Source organism: Anopheles marshallii, chromosome 2, assembly GCF_943734725.1.
Source record: "Anopheles marshallii chromosome 2, idAnoMarsDA_429_01, whole genome shotgun sequence".
Classification (NCBI taxonomy): domain Eukaryota; kingdom Metazoa; phylum Arthropoda; class Insecta; order Diptera; family Culicidae; genus Anopheles; species Anopheles marshallii.
The window spans coordinates 12,409,963-12,433,406 of NC_071326.1; the positions used below are offsets into that span (position 1 = coordinate 12,409,963).

General features: G+C 45.1%; 3 protein-coding genes across 3 annotated transcripts; 1 reads left to right on the plus strand and 2 right to left on the minus strand.

The window, feature by feature from the left end:
• The first annotated feature begins 16,338 nt into the window (after positions 1–16,338).
• On the plus strand, positions 16,339–18,300 carry LOC128718999 (acetyl-CoA acetyltransferase). Its single transcript, XM_053812620.1, has 4 exons — positions 16,339–16,393; positions 17,038–17,888; positions 17,957–18,119; positions 18,182–18,300. Exons 1-4 carry the CDS (start codon positions 16,339–16,341, stop codon positions 18,298–18,300), a joined length of 1,188 nt encoding a protein of 395 aa, XP_053668595.1.
• Positions 18,301–18,499: 199 nt separating this feature from the next.
• On the minus strand, positions 18,500–22,889 carry LOC128706767 (U7 snRNA-associated Sm-like protein LSm10). The gene is made up of 3 exons (XM_053801710.1): positions 22,753–22,889; positions 22,562–22,679; positions 18,500–18,640 (listed from the first exon to the last, which is right to left on the minus strand). Exons 1-3 carry the CDS (start codon positions 22,887–22,889, stop codon positions 18,500–18,502), a joined length of 396 nt encoding a protein of 131 aa, XP_053657685.1.
• On the minus strand, positions 19,841–21,430 carry LOC128706766 (5'-nucleotidase domain-containing protein 1). Its single transcript, XM_053801709.1, has one exon. It carries the CDS (start codon positions 21,428–21,430, stop codon positions 19,841–19,843), a length of 1,590 nt encoding a protein of 529 aa, XP_053657684.1.
• Positions 22,890–23,444: the final 555 nt, after the last annotated feature.

Genomic DNA, 23,444 nt, shown 5'->3' on the forward strand with positions numbered 1-23,444 from the left:
TCGATCCAACCTAATCTCAGCTTTGGTCAACAAAACGAATGCAACGGGTATGCACAAATGTCCGCACCACCTTCAAAAGGGACCAACGCCATCGTGAAGGGATCCACATTTTCCGACACCAAATAAATAGCAGATAATCGAATAGGAGCCAGACCACGGGGCCGCTGACAGCAAAACTATCGGTTTGTTGCCCGCTTCCACTGCCGACGCGTTTCATCAATCGGGCGATAATTAAATTAGCACACTATACCACCGACATTCGTGAGCGTGTGTGCTTGTGGCGCTGGGCAAAAGCAGGGAAAAGATCGAGGTGCAGCGTCGCGAGCGTTTCTGCGAACGCGAGAAGAAATCAATCGAATAAGTGGACGGAATTGGGTTTAATGCGGCCCATGTCCACCGAAGCCGATCGGCTGTAGCAGCAGCAATAAATTCGGATAAGTATTAAGAGATTACCCACCCCGCACCCCGCTCGATCTCCGAAATATTCGACGAATCGAGTTTAATGATCTAGCGCTGTGTCCCACATTAAATCCTCCTAGCTCCAATATCCCACACCGACGGGCACAACAAAAAAGGATATCGGAAATGACACAAACACACAAACAAGTAGCCGTAAAATTGACGTCTTCTTCGATGGGCGCCAAATTAAGAGAAAATTAGAAATCGATCGTACGCGGTTGCTCGATCACAAACCAACAAAAAAACCAGCGCGCACACACTTTAACCCCCTCGGCGACATCGCGTGGGTCCCCTTGGTTGGTTGGTTGGTTGTGAAACGGATCCGTGCGGGAATGTGATGCAACTGAATGCACGAAATGCATTTCTGTGCTGTCACGAACGAGAGGGCGTCGTCGCGATCCTCGAAACAAATCGTTGCGTCAGTCATAAAGAAACACTACCGTGCATGCGTGGGTTATCAGTGCAGCATAAAATTCAAAACTCCATTAGTAAAACGAAAGATCAGGATCTCTCGCCTTTTGTGCTCGTCATTTTCATAGTAACTTGATTAGCACGACTTTACGACGAGGTTTGTACGGTGTATTTTGTTGTGTTTATTAACCATCTGTGCGCAATAGCAACTACAACATGCTAAACAACACACGCACCCTCTTCTGTACCCCCATTCAGATTGTCTAACGTTCGTAACGTGTTACATGATGAGCATTTTTATCCCACGCATAGTTAGCGTGGCTTGTATAAATATGCGGGATCGTCTGGTGTGTCACGCATGTAAACTCATACTACTAAAGGCATGACTAATTCTAACCTTTGGATGGCATTGACTGCCAAAATGGTGTCGGAAAAGAAAGACAAAACGAGTTCAAATAGTCGCTCGCTTCCAACACTAAGCACTTTGACTAAAGTCTGACTGATATTGTGACTCACGATTAATGCCGTTTAATAGAAAATACAGTCAAATCTCCCTAGATACTATCAAAAGATAGTATTTCTCAAAAATAGCAAGTCTTCCTAAGATGAACATTTTTAACAATCCCCTCATTATCACTCCATTTTATGTCTCTCAAAGCTGCAAAGTCTCCCCAACATCACAAGCACATGATGATCTCCCGGCGGTCCACTGTCATTGAACATTGAGCAAAAATTGTCAAATTGTATGGAGAGTATTTTTGTTTCCCTAAGCTGCAAGTCTCTCTAAGATAGCGGCCCTTCAGTTTACAGGTTTTGAGAGACATGGCTGTATTATCTACTAAAATGATTTACCCACTACAATGGGGATTTTAACACTTAATGAAAATTTCAATGGACTAATGGATTATTTTCTTTATTCTTTTTGTTTCTCTATTTCTTTTTTGATATCGTCTGGTTTCAATTTATGGCTTAACATTTGTCCAATTGTTTGGCAGATACCATCTTGAGATTAAAGCGTTCTAACTAAAGGTATCGTAGATCCCAGTTACAGCTAGACAGACAGCTATCCAAAGGGTTACGTACCAAAATTAACTATGCCAATACGATTTTCTACATCGAAATAATGCTACATAACATACGAATGACTGTCTAAAATAGTGAAATGAATGAATCTTCAACAAGACTACCGCGAGATGAGCGGTTTCTTGCTAGCACTTTTTAGTGAACCAAATGCAACCATCAATCTTCCCCTTTTTCTTAGCTCAATCTACGAACTAGTCTTCGATTTCGAGTTGCAATAGAAAACACAACGAATCCAACGTAATAGATGCAATGCTGCGAAAGAATCTTTCTCCAATCCGTTGAATGTGCTTTATTCTAAAGCGTGACATTTGCATTTAGGCAAAAGGGCCCTCACAAACAGCCTTACAGCATGGGGCTATACATAGTACGGCGGATGAGAAACACGCATAAATTACTCACCGCAAGGTATTTAAAGTTTAGGCGTTGTTGGTGAAAAGCGAATGCCCCTTTCGCTCAGCACGCATTGGACTTTATAGTCATCAACATAGGATATACGACATTGATGCTACGGTCGGTTGCAGAATCCGACATGGAGTTTAGAAATTCGTCGCTTGGGAAGATCGTCGTTTTTTGGCTAAATAAAAATCAAGAGGGAAATTCCAACGACGTATCATGAAATAAAGTTCCACCCTATAGACTTTTGTTGCCTCTAGAATCTCGAGTGATCCCAATCATGTTCTTTGAGTCGAATATCTATATGAGGTAGTTGATATTGTTAATACCTTTGAACACTCTTCGTTTCATCATACACAACCTCTTCTTCTGACTTGATTTTTTTGTGGCTGTAGTAAGGTGCAGAGAGTTCGTCAGTCATTAGCAATCTTCAAAACATTCTGACCAGTTCAAAACCAGTTTGACAAACAAGTTTAAAAAAATAAATATAGCTTCAGAATCAGCTATCTTTTTTCGTTAAAAGAAACAAACACATTTGACGACCATCCGTTATAAAAAAACAAATAATCATGAACTTGACGGTTATGGCTGTGGTCAACCATTCACTCGTCAACATGTGCACACCTTTGTTTCACTCGAGTGCACTCGTTATGGCCAAAGTAGCCTCAAATAACGGCTGCGCCTTCATTCGTCCCCAAGTAGAAATACACAACTTCTCCGGTTTGATGGTTCGAAACTTCACTTCTCGTCTTCATTAGCGCCACCCACAGTCCCGGGCACTTGATTAGACGAAGCGAAAAGCGTACGCGAAGTGGTCGGTTACCCTCTAGATGCCGTTATTTAAGCACCCAACACACAAGCTTTCCCATTCCCCACCGTACCATACTTTGACTGGTTTAAGAATCTTTTCGGGAAATGCAGCATATGTCTAACAACAGGTGCAACTTTCACCGAAAGAGGAAATATGCCCAGCAAGGGTAGAATTCACGGAACATACCGACAAGAAGCGACCTCCCAAACGAGCTCCACCGAAACAACAAACTCATATGAATCCAAACGGACGGAAGAGACAGTACAGCTTTAAAAAAAAAACGCAGAAGATACTTCGTTCGATCCACCGACCATTTCGTCTTGCTCCATATGGCACGCCGGGGGTCGCTGGCCAGCACATTTGCTTTAGAACCCGGCGCATCATGGGCATGAGGTGCGTCATCTTCTCTTGCCCCCTCGTGCCATTTCTTGTTGCGTGGATCGCAAGATCGTTATGCCTTTTCGGGGGTTGCTTCTTCACTCATCTGCTGGCAATCAAAGTGCCGGGCTTGTTAGAAACAAATGGCCGCCGTAGATCATATGCCGGCGGAGAGGTCGAATTAATTATCAGCTTTGATAGCATCCGTACGATTTCTAACGGGTGTTTTGCAATCTTTGTCTAACCGTGTCCATGCTAACGGAGTTCGAACGTGGAATGTTGGCATGCAACAACGTACAGAATGCCAATAAAACACAATATATTGGCTTAAGTGAATGGATAATCTAATTGACCCGGCACAATACCCGCCAGCTAATTTATCGATTGGTACAATACAATAATTTTACAACAACTAAAGACAATTTTTAAACTAGCCAAAACTTTAACTAAAAAAACATTACACACGTAAAAAGCCTCCTCTCTTTACCGTACTGTCTTCCTGTTTTTTTTTCGCCGTTTTGACGAGTCTGTGGGTGTGAAAAACAAACTACACCGTAACAGCTATTGGAAGACCTACAAAAGGAAGCGTCAGGCTTTTGTACACCCAACACGGATTAAAGTGTCTGCATTCCGGCACGAGAAAAAGCCCCGACTGCAGCAAACAAACGGAAAGGAATTTACGCACGTGAGCGCACACACGCTGCACGTGGGTGCGATGGGAAGAAAGCCCATCAAATCCAACCGGCATTGCAATACACGCAATAATAAAGAGATGGACTCGCTTTCAGAAATTAATGCGAAACAAATGGCCAATCATCCATCGGAATATCGATCAGAATATCCGGATTTTGAGCTGGTGCTGAAGTGGAATGATGTAATCCACGCTACAAACATCAAATCTTAAACATGAAAACTAATCGACCAATCTTAACAAGCTTAAACGTACGTAAAAATTAACCTGTTCTTTAATGTATTCATTTTATGCTCAAACAAAACCAACACATGCTGTTACATCCTCCTCGCCCTTCATTAATCCGGATGCTGGTGGAGGTGCTTGGGTTAGCTTAAGAAAACAATAGCAATAGAAAAATGCCTTTCCTTCTCGATAACAAGCAAATCATTCCACCAGCATAAACACGTCAGCCACACACCCTCCGCACAGCGGGTTTGTGAGCAAAGTGAGCAGGAAGTTAATATTAAGCATGATTATGTGTTAATTTTACCACACGCACACGCGTGTGTTTTTTTCTACGTACGGAAAGTTTTTCGAGGGCTTTTCCGCTTCTGATCGATCCAACCAAGCCCGCCCGCTTATATGTTAACGACCCTTCGCTCATACCAAAACATTCATTTTACGTCAAAACATGCCAAGCTTTTCTTCGGCCTAATGCCCCCTTGGATCGCGACCAATATCAGCGCTGATTTATAGCTTCTCTGCTTAATATATTGTCGAAAAATAGGAATTCCTTGTTCAACAAAACCCGTATGCTATGAAATCAAACACAAACAACCCACTTGGAAGCTCGTCGTGCCTTCAACGGAAGACCCAGAAATAAACGAATGCCGAAACGAATCCATGCTTTCTCAAAGCTTCAAAATAATGAGCAAATTTCAACAAACGCAACCCCTGGGCTCGTGTACCAATGATAAATTTCCAATGAAAGCACATCGATTGAGGGTTGGAAAAATAAATCAACGGCCGGTAGCTATGGGCCATGGGGCAATTGCATCCCCATTTTCCGGTCTTTTGTTTTTGGTGTGATTTCTTGCATCTTTTCTCCATACTATTAGATTGCTGAATTGGATGCACGTATACAAACACATTAATTCGACCACTTCCGACCGGCCACAAACACACCGGCGATGAACGATCCAAACAAACCAACAGTGGTGAAGCACGACACCAAAGCTTATGCTGCGAGAGTTCAACAACATTGCAAGAGCCATAGATCGAGACCGATACCGATCGCAACACGATCATGACGCACCGTCATGCTACTATACTTTATGCATTAGTGCCTTTTCTACCGGCATTATTTCGCGCTGGGGCTGTGGTCTATTTTTAGCTTTCCATTCTTGTGCAACATTAAGACACTTCGTGCCATACGCTATTGCTGCTTATCGAAAGCCCCTGCCGGGGCGCGTTTGTGGAAATTTTCGCTGCAACATTAAGCATGTTCTAGCAATTATCAACCACGGTACATGGTGTATGGTGGGAAGAGAAAGCGCACTAATTAAATTCTGATCTTCCATTCCATCACTGCCTTTGCCTGTGGGTGGTAGCGGGCAAGTTTAATCAATGTTATGCTTCTTCTGCCCATCTGGTGGCTCTTCCTCATTAATCATCAACCGCAGAAAGGAACATCTACAACGTGGCATTTCCGATCATCTGGTCTGACACACGGTCACATCAAATATCTCTTAACGCTCCACGATCGTTCGAAACGAGGATAGTAAAGTAGTGTTTGGTGAATCTGAATGAATCTTGGAATTGGATGAATGTATCTCTATTTTAAAGACTCAAAAATCCTAAAAGATTATTTCAGTTTTATGAGCTTTCTCGTCAGAAAATTTCCATTTCCCCTTCTTCCGTGATTTGAATTGAATCAACTCTTTGAGCTCCCCATTAATTTGATTTGAGTGACTCTTCTTAAAAAGCTTCACTACAGTAAAAAAATTTAAAAAGCAAAATAATGCTGGCTAAAAAAAGGCTTGATCGAACGAAAATTCCGTATTTTCGGTCAGGATAACGCTTCCGTGTTTGTTCTTGTCTTGGCTGTTTTGAAATTCATTTCATGTGTAGTGTTATGATACTTTGCTTTTTGCTCCAATAACTTTGCCGACCCCTGCACTAGACGATACGATGATAATTCGCTGCCGTGTTCACACAACTACACCCTTTTTCCTCTATCATTTGTATCAGCAATTCGTTTGCCACACCAATTGACTGTTTTATGCTTCGACGATCAGTGTCAAGGTCGCAAACGTTCGTCGAGTGTACAGAAGAAGAAAAAAACACGATCGCTACGGAGAGCGTGAGAGAAAGATCATTGACCGCAAACATGATCGTGAAATTGTATCACAATCGGTAAAGTTGAAGATGAGTTTGTTTCTCTTTGCGGTTGGGTGGGCATTGTGGATCTGCGGGTTGTTTCGAAGAGCTATCCCCAAAGCCTCAAATCAACCATTGAGTTGATGTGGTATAATAATATAATTCATTATTATTATTATTATTTTTAATATTAAAATGAAATATTTAAATTAAATTAAATTAAATGCAAATAAACGTATTCTCTAACCCATGCTCATCGTAATAAACGGCCATCTTCACCGTGTGTCTGTATCCGTACGGTAAGTAATGGTAATTGTGTCAGTACACACAGCGGTCGATTAATTTGTTTACGCTACTGTCAACGTACATCCACCGTGGACGAAGGCGCCGAGTGGCGCTTGTACCATCCACCACTGCGGATTTACCATTAGCGTATGGCGATGACGTATTGCAGCAGTAGCAAACGTAGCCGAATGCCACCACCGGACGGCGGCGTTGGTGATTCTCGTGCCTTGTCGTCGACACAACCACCACGGTTGTGTCGCAGAAGCATCTAGAAAGCGAACCATTACTGAGTAGTGACCAGGCGAACTGTACACAACCGTATCATCACTCTTCGGATTATTTCCACCCACGGGGAGACTGCGATGATTTCATTCTCTTTCTCACCATCGATGTCTCTATTGCCAAAAAGTGCGTCCACGTCCGTTTGTTTACCTTCGCCTTCGCCTTGTTATACTGCAAGTGTCAATAAACGTGACGAAGCAATCGTTTGGATATTAAGCAGTCAACCAGCGGGAAGAAGGTCCAAAGGCCATGCCCCAACATTACTCCTCCGACTGCACTTTGCAACTCCATGAAGGTTGCTCGGTCCGGCGATAAGATAAGCGGACGAATTTTCAGCAGGTACGCACTACAACGATAAGATGCTTTTCTGCGCATGAAACACACCGTTATGGAAGTTGTTGCAGCTAGCTATATCTAATGCAATCTGTACCGCACAGCAGTGCTTCTCTTCGCTCCCAAAATGTACACTTTCTTCGCAGTGATAAGTCCGTCGAACTCTCGCAACCTTCCTTCTCAGTATCGCTAAAAAGTGACCCCATTTAGCGACGGTTCGTCGAACGCCAAAAAAAAAAACGCCCCCCCTACGGGTAGAAAGCAGACTCTGACATTGAAATTAACACCTCATTTCACCCAGCCCCAAAACTCGGTACGACACGCTAACAAAGACTCGGATGGAGTGTGGGGTGCGGTAGTGTTGTGCTTTCGGGGTTTTGAGAGTTTATTGTGTGGAAAAGCAGCTTCCACAGCTTCACGTACACGCTGTTTCGATTCCGTTACCGGTGAATGGTGTGAAAATTTTCACCTCAAACCGGGGATGACCTCCACGGTCTCCCAAAACAACCAGTAAAACGGTAGCAGCAACACTGTAGCCACTGTCAAAAGTGGGGAGGGGGGGAGGGGGGGAGGGGGTTTGGTGGCTTTGGGAAAATTAGAAGACGAAAAAAAAAACAAAACGATGCCCTGACAATGATACAGACTCGACGAAAAGATAAGATAAATGGGTAATCTTTTAAACCAACTTCGAGTGTGTTTGCGGTCGCGGGCAAAACATCTTTCACTATAAAGCGAACGAAATAATTATTGCTGATGCTTCAGATAATCACACTGCTTGTTACAAAACAAATCTGTTTGTGTACGTGCAAATTGCATGCCACAATCATTTTCACAACAAACCTCTGGTGGGGGCTAACCTTTCGTATGGACAAAAAAAAATGTGCCAAAGGTTCCGTGTGAGGTGACTACCCAAGCCACACTCTGCAGAGTACGGCAAACGACGCCACGCAGTGCCAAAAAGTGCAAACACAAATCGATCGGCGCGGCGGCAAACAAAAGCCTGTGGTTGGCTTCCCGTATTACCGTATCGTACCGATCTGCAGCTGCATTATTTGGCTGGCTTCGGGCCAAATCGATCCGCCGGGACCCGTTGCGGATCATCGAACCGTACCGCCGATGCACGCTAGACCGGCACCACATAAATACCGTACCCGCAGCATATAAGATGCATATTTGGCACACATCATAGTGCACACGAAGAAGGGGAAGAAGGTGAGGGGGGGGGGGGGGGGGGGGGGGGAGAAACAACCTTCCTATGACCCGTTTTCCCCGGTACATATTTCTATGCCCTGAACCGGCGAGCTGCTGACCCCCTTTGGCGGTGTGATGGAAGGAAAAGCAGAGAGCTCCCGTGTCCAATTGCATTCGGACAATCGGATGTGTCTTTGCTTCAAGGGTCGGCCGGCGCCTATGGAGTGAAATTTATGATGCATGAGTAATGGTAAAAACGGGCTTGAAGCACTGGAACCCTTTCATCGATGGCCAGTTATTTACGATGCATTTACTATTAAAAAACAATGTCACAGTGAATTTTATCGCCGCTTTCTGGACTGGATCACTAAATCACTGGTAATCCGGTAGGGAAATGAGCCTTCTTTTAATAGTAACAGACACACACACACAGAAAAGACAGTTATGTCACCCTGTTTTTTAAATAAATCAAGGTGATTTCATGCCCCTTTCCCCCAACCCATAAACCATTGCTTCAGTTTCACAAACGCGTCGAATTAAGTCATCGTGTTACGGTACTTTTGCTCCATTCCCGGGCCAGCCGTCTCGGGCAGCTCGGTGTGGCTCGTTAGAAAGCACCTTAGCGCTTCCGGTCAGTTTATATCTTCCTCGCTGCTGAGCCCGCAACTGCCAGCCACAACGAGCCCGTCCGCCGGTGCCGATGTCCCGTTTCCGAGTGCCGTAAATTAATTAGCTTTCAAAGAGCTTTTTTTTTGTTGCTCCTCTCTTTGGCAAACCCTTCCGTGGGTGCTTTCTTGAGGCTGCAACGAAAACAATCCCAGCGGCGTTACGCGCCAAGATTCACTACTTTTAAGCGAAAAATCGATGATCCGAAAAGAAAGAAAGACAAAAAAAAACGGTTCGCAGCCAGTCGATTGTTGTCGGTTAGAAGAGCATCGGTTTTAAAATCTCGCGCGCCAGCGCAAAAAAAAAGCAGGGAAGAATGTTCCTATTGCCACCCCCAATCAAAAACACAGCCCCTGTGGTCATTCACTTTGATTTCACATATAACTTTGCTTTCAAACGTTACCTCTCTCTCTCTCTCCCTCTCTCTCCCGGTAGGATCGTTTATTTTATAGCATTTTCCGGTACTACAATTTTTCCAACCCATCGCGTCCGTTTCGTCGAGAACATGAGCTTCGACCCGGAAAATCTTGAATACCTAGCGATTCCAGCCCGTACCGGCGGCACCATCGAGCCGAAGATGAGACGTCCATTTGGACACCATTGGAAATCGCTGCCAGATTCTTGCACCACGCGCGGACTGCTACGGCAAATTCACGCTGGCAAAGCAAGAAGCACCCAGAAAATGAGGGTTTTTCCCCGGGATGACAGCGACAAGTCGGTTTCCAACGAACCAACGGGCTTTCTGTTTTGTCGCTCGATAAATCCAATTGAGCCACAATTCGAAATGCCATTTCGATCGGGTGTTCCGAAAGCGTCGTTGGAAAAGCGCCAGAACACGAACGGCAACCGAGCGGGAAGAAAAGCGAAGCGTAAAGTGGTAAATAAAAAATCACAACCCCGTACTGCTGGAAGGTACTACGCTCAAATTGGGAACGTTTTCAATGAAGATGCTTGAATTAGGCATGCTTTAAGCGTTGAGTAATTAAATGTTCTACCAAACGAGCAACGGCTGTGGGGCAGTTGATACAGGGTTTCGATAAAGGAACTTTTCAATCACTTAGCGGAATGTTTCAAACAGATAGTGAAACATTGCGTTGGAGAAGTTGGTAATCATATAGTGGAAGTTTGAAAAATTTTAATGAAGTGTCAAATAATAAAAATACAAACAATCAATTGCAATGCTCCACCATCTGGCTGAAACATTCTCTGAGGTGATTGAAAAGTTCCATTAGATAGCTCAAAATCCTGTATGTTAAGCGGTTCAAATAGAATTTTTTTTACAGCCAGCGTGAATTGTATTCTAGCTTCAAAATGATTAATTTGGTCTGCACACTGTCAAGCCACCACCAACAAACCTCGGGGCTGAGACAGAATGGCACATACCTTCCAAACTGCGACTGTGACATTTAAACGCCCAAAACAACGAATAAAAGCTATTTCGGTGCTTCTCCATGACATGATTTCATTATTACCATTGCCAAGTTGTCCTTCGGTATGGCACACACAAAAGCGGCACACAGACACCATCCCAACGGCAACACCCATACACAGCGCACACAAGTGCATGTGTGCAAGTGGAAGGGGACGGTTGTTTCAACCAGCTCGAACCAGCCGTTTCTTCGCATTCGTACGTTTGCCTTGGCCGAAGGTCGTCGCGGTACCGAGTTGCAGCAGCGGGCGAATGCAACCGACTGCCGCAAAGGGAAGGGAAGAGGAGGGTCGGCAGAGTACGGAACGGAAAGCGCCTACCCAACATATGCTAAAATATGTAACAGAGGCGAGCATTGTCGGAGTAAAATCAAGCGTATGCACGGTGTGCGCCTTCTCGTCGGCGATGCGCAGGGCTCCCACGTGCAATTCCACCACCCCACGAAACGGAATGGAACGCCATTAGCGGATTAGCAAAAACAAAACAAAAAGAAGCACAGAAGTTCCTTCTGACCACAGGAACGGTTTTGAAGCGGTAGCAGCACATAATTTCGTCACGCTCGGATGGATACCGGAAGGCGAGCGAATTACTACTCGCTCCACATTGCAGGGAGCGATATCCAGTTGCACCAGAGTTCGGAAGTAAGCCCTACACAATATGCACACGTCTTATCTTGCATTGTGTTTTGCCACGGTGAGGAACTACCTTACTGCAACATCCGTGGCAAAGTGTCGGGAGGGGGTGCTTGCAACACACTTATTTTGTACATCACTGCCCATGTTTCATGGTACTATTTTTGATACTCCGACAAAACTCCCCAAATGCTCCTACTCCGAATGGTCATGTAAAATTTAAGTATGTAATGTATGTCCAAATATGGTGGAACGACACCGGAGGGAAGTTTCTACCTCGGTGCAATTGCTGCCTGATGCACACGAGCCTCGAAACTGACCTTTCACAGCACCCACCGTAGGAAAGTTATCACTTCTTGTGCGGAGTTGTATGATATCCTTGAGCAGTGAGGACATACAGCCACCACAGTAACGCAACCGGTCGCGTTCCTGTAGTGCCATAGTGCCATAGTGCCGGGGTAGCATGGGACGGAAAAACGAATGGACCATGCCAAAAAATATACACCACCGCAAGACGTATCAATACAAGCAGAACGGAACCTACCATTACGCTGCACCTTTAGTGCTTCAATGTAACGGCAATGTAGTAATAGGGAATTTCGGCCTCAACTTACACTCCAGTATCGTGTTTTGCTTGCGAACGGCTTTGCCTTCGCTACCGTGGCCGTTTTCTCGTGTTAAATTGTTTTATTCATTCACTTCCCGTCTCCGGTTTGGAGGGTTTCAACCGGTTGCAACATACACCCATGCTGCATGCTTCCCCACCGTGTCCGGAGACTTATTTTGTTTCCTTTTTAAGAGTCAAACTCGTCCTTTTTTTAGGTAAAGTGCTTCTAATTCTTTCTCTTTCGTAAGAAAAAAAAACCCTGATGCAGATTCATGAATCTTTTAGCTGTATCAGTGACTCTGCATTTCTATTCTAATGATTCGTGACGCCTTCATGAAACTTCAAAGATTCGTTAATCGATTGAAATTCTTAAAATTTACTCATTTTATCATATCTTCTGATGACTCCCTTTTTGCTAATGAGGCCTATTCTTTAATTAATGATTAATCACTGCTTCTCGGGTACAGTACCGGTCTTTTGAAATGGATTAAAATGGTCTTTAATCAGGATTTCCAATGCGACTCATGAATCTTTGTGGAATCATGAATATTTTGAGAGTCGACTAACGATTGGAAAGACTCTCCACTGAAGGTTCTTATGGAAGATTCTTCTCAAAAGGTTCAAAAGATACAAAACTACTTCTAATGATCCAAACAAAAACGAACCCTCTCAAGATAAGAAATCAAAGATGATCTTCATGCCATTTTTTTCATCACATTTTATGCTCTGGGCACCGAAACACCAATTTCGAAACTCATGTTTTAATTAAAGGAACAACACACACTCCTTAAAACGAGCAGGAAAAATCGAACGCCAAGAACTGACGTCATGCATACTCCTTGTTTGTGCTTAACTTGTTTATCGACTGGTAGTGGAACACATTCTTTACCGTAATTTGTAGTCTAAATCGCGTACGGAATCGATTGATTCCGCGTTCGGTCTCACGAATCTTCGATAAAACACCGACCTCGCTGGTAAACATTCCATGCCTATAGAGCCAAAGACGCAAGACCCTTACAAGCGCGGGGAAGAGCCCTTTCTCCACTGTACACAAAACCGTTGCCAAGGTGGCCACAGTTTGGTTGTGGAACGCTACGCTATACACGTGACCCTACCCTAGCAAGAATGCAACTTCCGGTAACGCTCTATAAAATGCACGAAAATGACGATACATCCCCGCTCAATGCGCGTTTCGCTACAAGAACGCCATCGTTTCGAAATCGGTGGAAATCTGATTTTCCGTTTCAGTTTTTGGTTTGTTCGATTCCACGAAGCATTGCGTAACGACGGCTGGAGGTGGAACAAAAAAAAATCCGCTAACAGACAACAACAATTCTGCAATTTCGACCGCTTCCGGTGTGCAAAATCCCATTAGTCCGGTAAGACCCCACAGGGCAAAGTGTAGGCCATCGAACTCGAAACAATCCACCTGCCACCAAGTTTTAAGGTTGCAACAAGCAAATCGAACTCATTGATCCATTCCCGTGTTCACACCTTCCTGGCGAATGCGCATTCTTTTAGGAAGTGCCTCCGCTATTCATGTTCCCGGGGTGAAACAAGGACATATGCTTGAAGCGTACTCCAGAAACCCGTTCGTTTACCACCTGCTGCTTCAAATGACGGGAAGAGCCAGCGTCTTTTGTTCCATTGTCCTTCCTTTCGTCGACAAGAACATTGTTAAGCATTGCGTCAGATGTTGTCACGAGTGGAAAGGCAACGACGCACAAGCGACCAATACACCGTGTGGCCTTCGCCACCGGTGTCCGTCTCCAAATGGTGGACACAAATTCGTTGGTCAAATACCGTCTCAAGGTTAAAATACAGTTTAGCGGTACGGAGGATCGATAAGTATGCTTGCTACATGCCTTCGCCAAGGTGGGAAGTGTGAGAAGAAAATAAAGACAGGATTAGCAGACCAAACCCCGGGGAAAAAGGGGAACATACGTGGGGATCCTTCTCATCGATTGGTCGGCAACACATTCACGCACATAACCGGTCTTTGGAAATAGACGCAGACGATAGATAACATGTTTGTTCCAGGCTGTTCTGCAACCTCCATAACTCGGGGTCCGTGTTCCGGGCCGGAAACACGTGATCCGCGACCGGCATTCTATCCTACCTGGTGACTGCGTTTTGTTGTTAAGAATTTCGTTGATTTCTTCCGTAGAATCCGCCATGCTGATGAGGTGTTGCTGTCTTAATGGCCGTGGGAACGCGCCTGCCAGGTTGCTCTCAACCAACAGAAAAGGCAATCGAAGCGATGGACAAGCTGAAGCTGAGTTTGGGTCGCAACACAATTTCTTTCGGTTGGCGTGTGGTTCGACGTTACACGGTGTTCTATCTGGCCCCGTTTCTGTCGGCAATCGGATGCCGAGCCCTGATGGTGGATACTGGAACTTTCTTCTGTAATTCGGTGTTCACGGGATGCGAGAGTTGCACTTTTTCCAGCACTGCCAACACGGCAAACGCACACACGCATCCACAACAACACACACCTACACGCACATACACACACGCACACACTTAGCTACAGACACTTTTTGCCTTGCTCGGATGGAGAGTGCTGAACCTGGAAACGATTCACACTTGGATCGATTATTTTCGTGCAAAATGACTTTTCTTTCTGTGAAGCACGCTGTGGAACCCGTTTGCGTTGCTTGCCGTTTGGGACCCACGGAAACACGGGCACACGCACGGACACACACTCTATCGCGGGGGGGATCGATCGACTCAGCTGCTTCAACTGGGCAGCTTCTCACCAGTGTGCGAGTATATTTCTTTTCCTTTCCCTGCGATTCACTGCTCCCGCAAACGCACTCACGGCTCAGCAACGGCTACACACACCTGCCCGGAAAAAGCGACGGACACGAAATATACGCAATCTGGCACTCTGGGCTAGGCTCGCGCGGGTGGACGCAAACATACACACACGCACACCATCAAACAAAAAACCACACCTGACGAAGACGAGAGCGAGCAAGCGAAGCACAGGCCGTTTCGCTTTTCTCGGAACAAGCGCAATGGGATGCGTATATATCTGACAGATAATTACGGCGATGACGACGGGCTGGTGGGTGCCGTCGGCAAGAGGGTGGAGTTTTTATTCTTCGATAAAATTCGCTTCGCACAGCCGTGACCTTTCGATTTCGGGTGCGTTTAAAGGGAACGTATGCAACCCGCAAGCACCCGCACGGAATGGAGAAAGAACGGGGAAAACACAAGAACAGATTGTCGTACGTCGATTTGTCTTGTGACTTTATCGTTCTGGTCACCTCTTTCTCTTTTTTTTTCGTTCGCTCGCACTAGTCCGGACACGCACAGCAACCACACGACCGCACAGCCACACGTTGTTTTTGGTAGTGAGCTTTCCCGGTTATCCGTGCTCATTCCAACGGAGAGCCGGATATTCAATGAGCGATTGGTGGCGAAACTGACACATGCACGGGTTTATAAGCTGGTGTTGAGTGCTTTATATTTCGGAATCTGCGAATGGTTCCTATTTCGTCGGTAAACAAAACAACACATTTCGTTACAAATGTAAAGACTACAATGAATATGGGATTGGATTTGAGTAATATAATAAAATATCTAGCTATTTTCATCGCAATTAAACACACCATTTCTCTAAAGGGATTTGTTTTTGTCAATTCATCCTGATTTCAACATTTTCGGACATTTTCTTTGTGGCATTGTTATAATCTTAACCATACCTTTTGATGATTACTATTGCTCCAATCTAAACTAGGATGCATTTGGAGGATTTGGACGATCATTTGCTCCATGTCTCAAATAAATCAGCCCTACAATCCACTGCATCGTTCATCAATTGTCAAACAGCTGGTTTTGGCTGAACCTCGTGATTTACATGAAGCGCTGTTGTAAACAAATTGCCGCAACTGGTATTTGTGAATTTCATTCAAAAACCCCGTTACCCTTCTCGCCTACCTCCGACGTTCCACAAACACGTTGCGTAAAAAGCTTCAGCATACACCCGAGCATGTTGTGGAAGGGATAAGCGTATTGAAAACCCGTTTCTTTTGCCGTTAAATCGTATCCGAGCTGAAGCTGGCAGTGAAAATATTGGATTTTCACTCGTGATATTCACTTGTGGCCAGCGACCACGCTGACGTGTTGCGGACCTGTCATCTATAGCGGCAGATTTCTATTTTGCTCTGCCTGCGTAATCGTGCGCATCAACCGTTGCTTTACCGTGTGATAAATTCGTTATCGTTATCAGTGCATTTATTACATCCCAATTTTTTGGTCATCGAACCATTGAAACGTAACGTGTCCTGGTAACATCACATACGCCCAGACGGTATCAGAATGACGTCAGCAATGGAAGAAGTTTTCATCGTATCGGCCGCCAGAACTCCGATCGGTAGGTAGATAAATTTTCCCTACCCCGGCACCAGTGTTAAAACATAAAACAGTACTTGTCCTGTGGTGCCATGCTCTATAATAAAAAGACATACGATAAAGTACCCTGCATCGGTCCTTGTGTCCACGCCTGAAATTTTTGTACAACCATGAACAAACGTGTCGTTACGCGACGATCGGAATGATCGGTCCGATCGGTGTTGTTGCAATCGCATCTTGCATCAGCAACCGAGCAGTAGAAGGACGGTAAAGGTTTATCTTTCTTGACAAATCCAAAGATGACACCGTTTGTACGTTTTCCTTTTATGTAACACAACCCGGATGTGACATGCAAATTAGTTAACACCGAATAAATAGAGAGAAACTAACGTCTGTCCTGTTGGTGGAATAAATTACCCAAGATGTTAGTATTAAAGTATGCACAAGTTTAGATAACAAAAAAAGAAGATCCATCCAAAAGAAGACAACAACATAAGTCTTCTTTCAGCGGAGTCGTAGTTTTTTTGTAGAAATTAAATTGCAAAAAACGAACCGTTGATTAACAAGTAATGACCAAGGAAGTAATGGTAATTAACAATAGATTTACGTTTTTCATCAACGATGCCAGCTATACCACCGATTTCAATTTGTTATGTTCTTTTTCAGGCAATTTCATGGGAACACTCGCCTCGCTTAGCGCCGCTGATCTTGGCGCCGTGGCAGTAAAGGGAGTGCTGGAGCGTGCCGGTGTCGGTCCAGCTGATGTCAGTGAAGTCATCCTTGGTCAAGCTCTAACCGCCGGGCAGGGACAGAATCCAGCCCGTCAAGCCTCCATGAAGGCTGGTGTACCGAAGGAAGTACCAGCATACAACATCAATATGCTGTGTGGGTCAGGCCTTAAAACGGTCGCCCTCGGTTATCAAGCGATACGTGTCGGCGATGCTAGCGTGGTTGTTGCCGGTGGCCAAGAGTCGATGTCAAAGTCGCCGCACGTCATTCATCTGCGCGGTGGTACTAAAATGGGTGAAGCTAAGATGGTCGATTCGATGCTGAACGATGGCCTAACGGATGCGTTCCATGACCTTCATATGGGTATTACTGCGGAAAACCTTGCCACAGAGTACAGCATCAGCCGGGCGGAGCAGGATGCTTTCGCTGCCAAGAGCCAGCAGCTGGCGCAAGAATCGCAACAGAAAGGATACTTCACGGAGGAGATTGTACCGGTAGAGGTTCCGGGACGCAAAGAAACGATCAAGTTTGCTGTGGATGAATACCCGAAGCATGGTACCAAGGTGGAAGATTTGGCCAAGTTGCGACCGTGCTTCGTCAAGGACGGTACAGTAACACCGGGTAACGCGTCCGGCATTAACGATTCAGCTGCAGCTGTACTGCTGATGTCCGAGACCGAGGTCAAGAAGCGAAGCGCTAAACCACTGGCAAAGATCGTAGCTTATGCACAGACTGGAATTTGTCCCAAGACGATGGGTGCTGGACCGATATCAGCGGTGCAAGCTGTGGTAAGTAAGCTTTACCCTAAATTTCAAACATAACCCATAGAACCTACAACGATGTGCTTTGCTCACAGTTGCAAAAAGCCGGTTGGAAGATGGATGACGTCGATCTGTTCGAACTGAACGAAGCATTCGCCGCTCAAGCACTGGCCGTAAACAAGGGTCTTGGTGTTGATCCGGCGAAGGTGAACGTTGGCGGTGGAGCCATCGCTCTTGGCCATCCAATTGGAGCATCCGGTATAACCGCTGCGATGTAAGCATATTGGAAACAATTTTTAATACATGCTCCGTCTTCGCAGGTTGCCGTGTGCTTGTAACGCTTCTTTACGCGCTGAAGCGAACAGGCGGCAAAAAGGGAATTGCATCGCTATGCGTCGGTGGTGGCATGGGTGTCGCGTTGGCCGTGGAGCTGGTGTAAGGTTTTGTGTTTGGTTACCTCAACATTCTCTACAATGTACTTATGAACTACCGAATGATATGATATGTATTCTTGCGTACCCTTGTGTAGTTTTCCTTCTTTATATGAAGAGTATTGTTCCATCATGCAGACGCCACTTTGTGAATCGATAATAAAATTGATAATTATCACGTGATTTTTGCTATGAATTTTCCGACGGTCACACCATATTGTTCTCAACCATCGTTTCAAGATTGCTTTGCATGGCACGTTTCTGCCGGAAGGTGAGTTTCCGATCCACCGGTTTTTTCTTAACCGTCGTCGAGTTTAGATAATGCTCAAACGATGCTACTATGTTCATCTGTGAAAGAGATTGAGAGACGAATGTGGATACGGTTAGCAAATCGGCAGGCAGTTGAATAATCGATAAGATAATTTCCCAATTCAATCCCAAGTACACAACATTGAAATGGTCGTGTAGTATGTTTGTTGCTTAATTTACTTCCAGTTTATTCATAGTTCGACAGGTTTTACAAGAGGAAACATCACGCTACGCACATTTATTTCTATGTAATTATTGATTTGAGTTTGTTTTGTGTTTAAGAACGTCTCTCACTTGCACGCTACTGAAGTTTGTAATCTCCAATTGGGTAAAAATCGTACACAGTATCCTGGATCGACCAGGGTTGATCTTAAAAAAAAACAACATAGTGCGACATTTTGCGTTCATCAACAGATAAAACTATCGGTCTGTGGAGGCTTCTTCTTTGGGTTTAATCTTAAAGATTACTGAAAGCTTTTAGCTATTGTTTTCACATTTTTAAATCTGGCAGATTATTACCATCGACACAATTCAGGCAAAATGTATCTTCTTCCTTCAAGCTTCAAGCTACCTGTTATGGCTTATCTGTTACTGACAATGACTACATCCAACACCAACCCCGTTCATACGAAAACGAAAAACATCAAGTGAACATTATTTTTAACACGGGATTAATTTCATTTCTGCATTGTTTTGTGCAAATAATCGTCGCTTTTTGCTCGTCGTCTACTTGTCTCAATTTAACACAATTTGCTGCTATGCTGTGACAATAAAAACGTGCACAAAGCAGATGCAATAAATTAAGCCAGAAGGATTTTACATTTATCTTACGCTATCGCACAGACAACCATGTTTGTTTCATTTTGATATCATAAACATAGATAACAGCGTGTACATCAGAAGCGGATGCTGGTTTGCCTTGGTTAACCAGGTGTTATAGTTCGGAAACTATCTCGACAGAACTCTAGCAGTGAAATATCAGTAATGGTCTACTATTATCATGCATACGTCGAATCTTGCAGAAGCAGCAAACTGTATAAAATACTTGAAGCAATGATAACACGCTCTCAAATAACAGACACTATCTATATCAAATTCCTGTTGAAAACTCTTCCTCGAGCTCCTCGAGCCAATTCAACCACATTGCAAATACCATAGATCTACTCACGATCCTCCTCAAAACTTCATTAACTGGACATACAGCTACGATTGATGTAGACAGCGTTAGACGCGATCAAATCAATTGTTGATCAGCTTTAGCGGTTCGGCCGGATAGTAACCATTACAGCTTACGTTTTCCGTGAAACTGTTGTAGCTATGATCGAGCGGATATTTGGCCACCTCATCCATCGAAGGAACGCAGATTTTGGCGTGCTGTTTGATAAGCCCGGCCCATAGCGACCCATCCTCAACGCCCGGTCCCGACCGAGTAGTAAAGAACGATCCCCAAAACTTTGACACTATGTACGGTGCGTCTGGATGCCTGGATTCACAATCGCGCATGCCTTCCGCGGCCATTTCCTCCACGATTGCCACCGTATCGGCTGTCGTATACTTAGACGGTGTGTACATGTCTTGTATAAGATTGTCCCCTACGTACAGATACCGGGGATCGGACTTGTGGCAGATTTTACTCAACAGCACCGTCAAATCACGCCAATTGCCCTGCGAATAGACACCGTACCGTTCTAGCTGTCCGGCTGTCAGCGGTTCCGTCTCATCGTGACCTTCGAGCCGTACGAACGGTTTGCCTGCCGTAAAGAAACCCGGTTTCTTGGCAAACCCAACAATCACATCAAACAGCTCGGGCCAATCTGGTCCGAATGCGTACGACGCGGTAAAGTTAGCAAAATCGATGTGCGAACCGGTTACAAGGAAGGTGGTTTTGGTTTTCTTCAGCTCGCGCAACCATCGCACTAACTCCGGAGAAGCTTTCTGCAGGTACTGCTCAGGATTGGCCTTCAGGGCTTCGAAGTAACCGCCAATGTTTGCGCCAAAATGATCACGCGAGTACATGTACACCAGCCCATCAAGAATATCCGGCCACACGTTGTACCGACCGATGCGCTCGTGTGCCTCCTCGTCCAAAGTATCGATCAACCGCCCGAACAGCAGCGTGGCACAAATGTCAAAGTAATCCAGCACGGTCCGTATCTGCTCCGACAGGGGTCCATTCCAAGCAACTAGCATATTTCGGCAATACTCGTTCGTCACCTCCCAGCGTTTCTCGTCACCATAGTAGGCGCGAATTTCTTCATCTGCCATGCGCTTTGTACCATGGGTCGCCTGTTGAATCACACCGTCGGGATCAAGCTTCAGGATGTTGCCCCGATGAAAATCGATGATCAATCCTCTTTGTAGAAAATCCTTGTCGAGCGGCTGCAGCAAATGCCGGCCCGAGTATCCGCGTTGCTCCACTAGAAACCGCGATACGGTCCGATATTCCAGCTGAATCATCGCACCGATCCGGTAACGCAGCAGTGTGTTATCCAGATCGAATCCGACACAATCGTAGTCGGCGAAGCTAAACGTATCCGCACCGGTCATGATGCGGTTGGCTGAGTAGCGTGAATAGAACCGTTCCGTCCGACCGTAAAGACGCGGTAGCGTGCGCGAAAACAATTGCCACGGGGTGCCAATGTTTTGACAGTTCGACTGACAGCCAGCTGCCGTTGTTCTCGACGAAACGCAATGGAAACGTACCGTCGTAGTGGTGGTATTGGCGCGGGTAAACGATAAACTGGCAGCGATTACTCCCGACGCACGACTGCCACCGAACAGACCCGCATTGGTGCCGCAACGGGTCAGAAATCGAACTGAGGACCTCATGATTTTCCTCTTCAGTATTATCGCGATTTATTTTAGTTCGACCACCATTCACCTAAGCATTGTGGTGCGCACACGCACACGTGCGAATTAGCCCCTTGCTCTCGCGGATGATCACGCAAATATTTACTCGACCGCGTGACTCCGTTTTCCGTCCTGCAATGAAGCTTTGTACGGTTATCTCGTTTACTCTCTGTTGCGTACCTCGCGCAAATGGTGTGTTGCACTCGCTTCAGCTCGCGGCTCGCGACAATCGAAAACAAACATAGATGTGGCCGCTGATTCAAAACAACATTCGCTAGATTTAGCCTAGCAGTGGGTGGGAAACAAGAGGAAGCATTGTTCAGAGAGAACCGCCGATGGCCTCGGTTGTCAGCGTACTGTCTAGGGGACGATTTTTTACGTAACTCAATGGGACCAATCAACAATCCTAAAAATGTGTATCACACCATGATATGTGCCACCGTTTGACCTCGAATTTGATAGCACGCCCGATCGATTAACTTACAAAAAAGTAAACACACACACACACAAGCACGGTCAGCACGGAGTACAATAGAATCCCTCAAAAGATTCGGGTTGATGCTACGCCGTTCCCGAAATAAATACGCAGTTTTAGCTCAAATAGCACGAGATTCGTAGCGTCGAGTGTGGGGCTCCCGCCTTGAATTCATTCATTCGTACGAGTTCCTGTTGTATTTGGCAAGTTCAACATTTCACTAGTCTGGTGTCGTCAGTAGTATCCACTATCGCACACTGGCGGGTTGCAAGAGACAAATTTTAAATGATGACGTCTTTGCATCTCGTCTCAATCGAAACTACTACTGCAGTGCGCCATGTTTGCTGCAACTACTAAAACTGGCAACGTGTAATATGCAACTGGCCCTCGCCAACCCTTGCCAACTTTGTCCATTCGCAACGCATTGGCTGCGAAATGTTTTTGTTTTGATCAAGAACGTAGCCTTCATGGCGTAACGTGGCTGTCAAACGGATCAGCTGTCTGCATTGCTTTTTCTTTTTTTTTGTTTACCAGTAATTTTTAATCGTGCCACACAATTTCGAGCATAGGATCAACGTTTTGTACTTTAATTGTAGTGTATTAGCTAAAAGGAAACAAACAACGGTTATACTTACATCTTTCGGAATATGTATGTAGCGTATGTACTTCGAGTAGACCACAAAGTTGTCCAACAGATACTGCCGACCAAGTTGATCGATATAAACAGCGTTTTCCATGGTTACATTCATAAACCTGAAACAAAACAAGCAATCCATCTTTGCAGTGTACAATACACGCATATTTTCACGCACAGTTCCATACAAACCCATCAACGTCAACTATTGTTCCCGCTACCGATGTTTCGTTCTGCAGATCGATCAATGTGTTCCTATCGATCAGGCACTGAGCGAACCCGGTCACATAGTTGACGGCATTATATTTCTCTTTTCCTTTGTAATCCATCTTTTGTGTGCTGATCGAAATATAAAGAAACTAACGCGCTAAACGGAGTTCCGAAGCCGTTTCGTCCCGCCTGATGCCGGTTCTATTTACACTGAATCATTTCGTTCGTTATGCCGACTGTCAAAGTTGCTTTGAAACCCTATCTTTTTCAATGGGTATTCCTGCAACAATCCCCTGGATGACAACAATTTTACATCTTGCGCTTCGCGTACGTCTATATTTCTAATTTACATCGAATATCTCTCGCTAAATGTCGCTACAACCGGTATAAGGATCCCTCTGCTTCTTTACCATTGGCACAACAACTTATTTTCATCTGTTGCATGTAGGGCATCCGGACAAAAGCGCCCTGCAAGATGCCGCCAGAACTGTCAATGAACTCAGAATCATTTTTTTTCTGCGGAAGAACCTCATCGAAAGCTGCGATAGGGATAAATAAATACGCGCAACTGACACGTCTTCGCATTCATCTGCCCGATTGTGGTCAAAATTTGTAGAAGTAAACATCGCGATTAAGTGTACGCAACGTTCCCGGTGCATAGAACTTGGCACAGG

Excerpts from the sequence above, each read along its gene's own strand:
- LOC128718999 (XM_053812620.1), top strand. The coding sequence starts at position 16,339 with ATGACGTCAGCAATGGAAGAAGTTTTCATCGTATCGGCCGCCAGAACT. Across the intron at positions 16,394-17,037 it reads GGCCGCCAGAACTCCGATCG|GCAATTTCATGGGAACACTC; the intron begins GTAGGTAGATAA and ends GTTCTTTTTCAG. Across the intron at positions 17,889-17,956 it reads TATCAGCGGTGCAAGCTGTG|TTGCAAAAAGCCGGTTGGAA; the intron begins GTAAGTAAGCTT and ends CTTTGCTCACAG.
- LOC128706766 (XM_053801709.1), bottom strand. The coding sequence starts at position 21,430 with ATGAGGTCCTCAGTTCGATTTCTGACCCGTTGCGGCACCAATGCGGGT.
- LOC128706767 (XM_053801710.1), bottom strand. The coding sequence starts at position 22,889 with ATGGATTACAAAGGAAAAGAGAAATATAATGCCGTCAACTATGTGACC. Across the intron at positions 22,680-22,752 it reads ACAATAGTTGACGTTGATGG|GTTTATGAATGTAACCATGG; the intron begins GTTTGTATGGAA and ends GTTTTGTTTCAG. Across the intron at positions 18,641-22,561 it reads ACATACATATTCCGAAAGAT|ATGAACATAGTAGCATCGTT; the intron begins GTAAGTATAACC and ends TCTCTTTCACAG.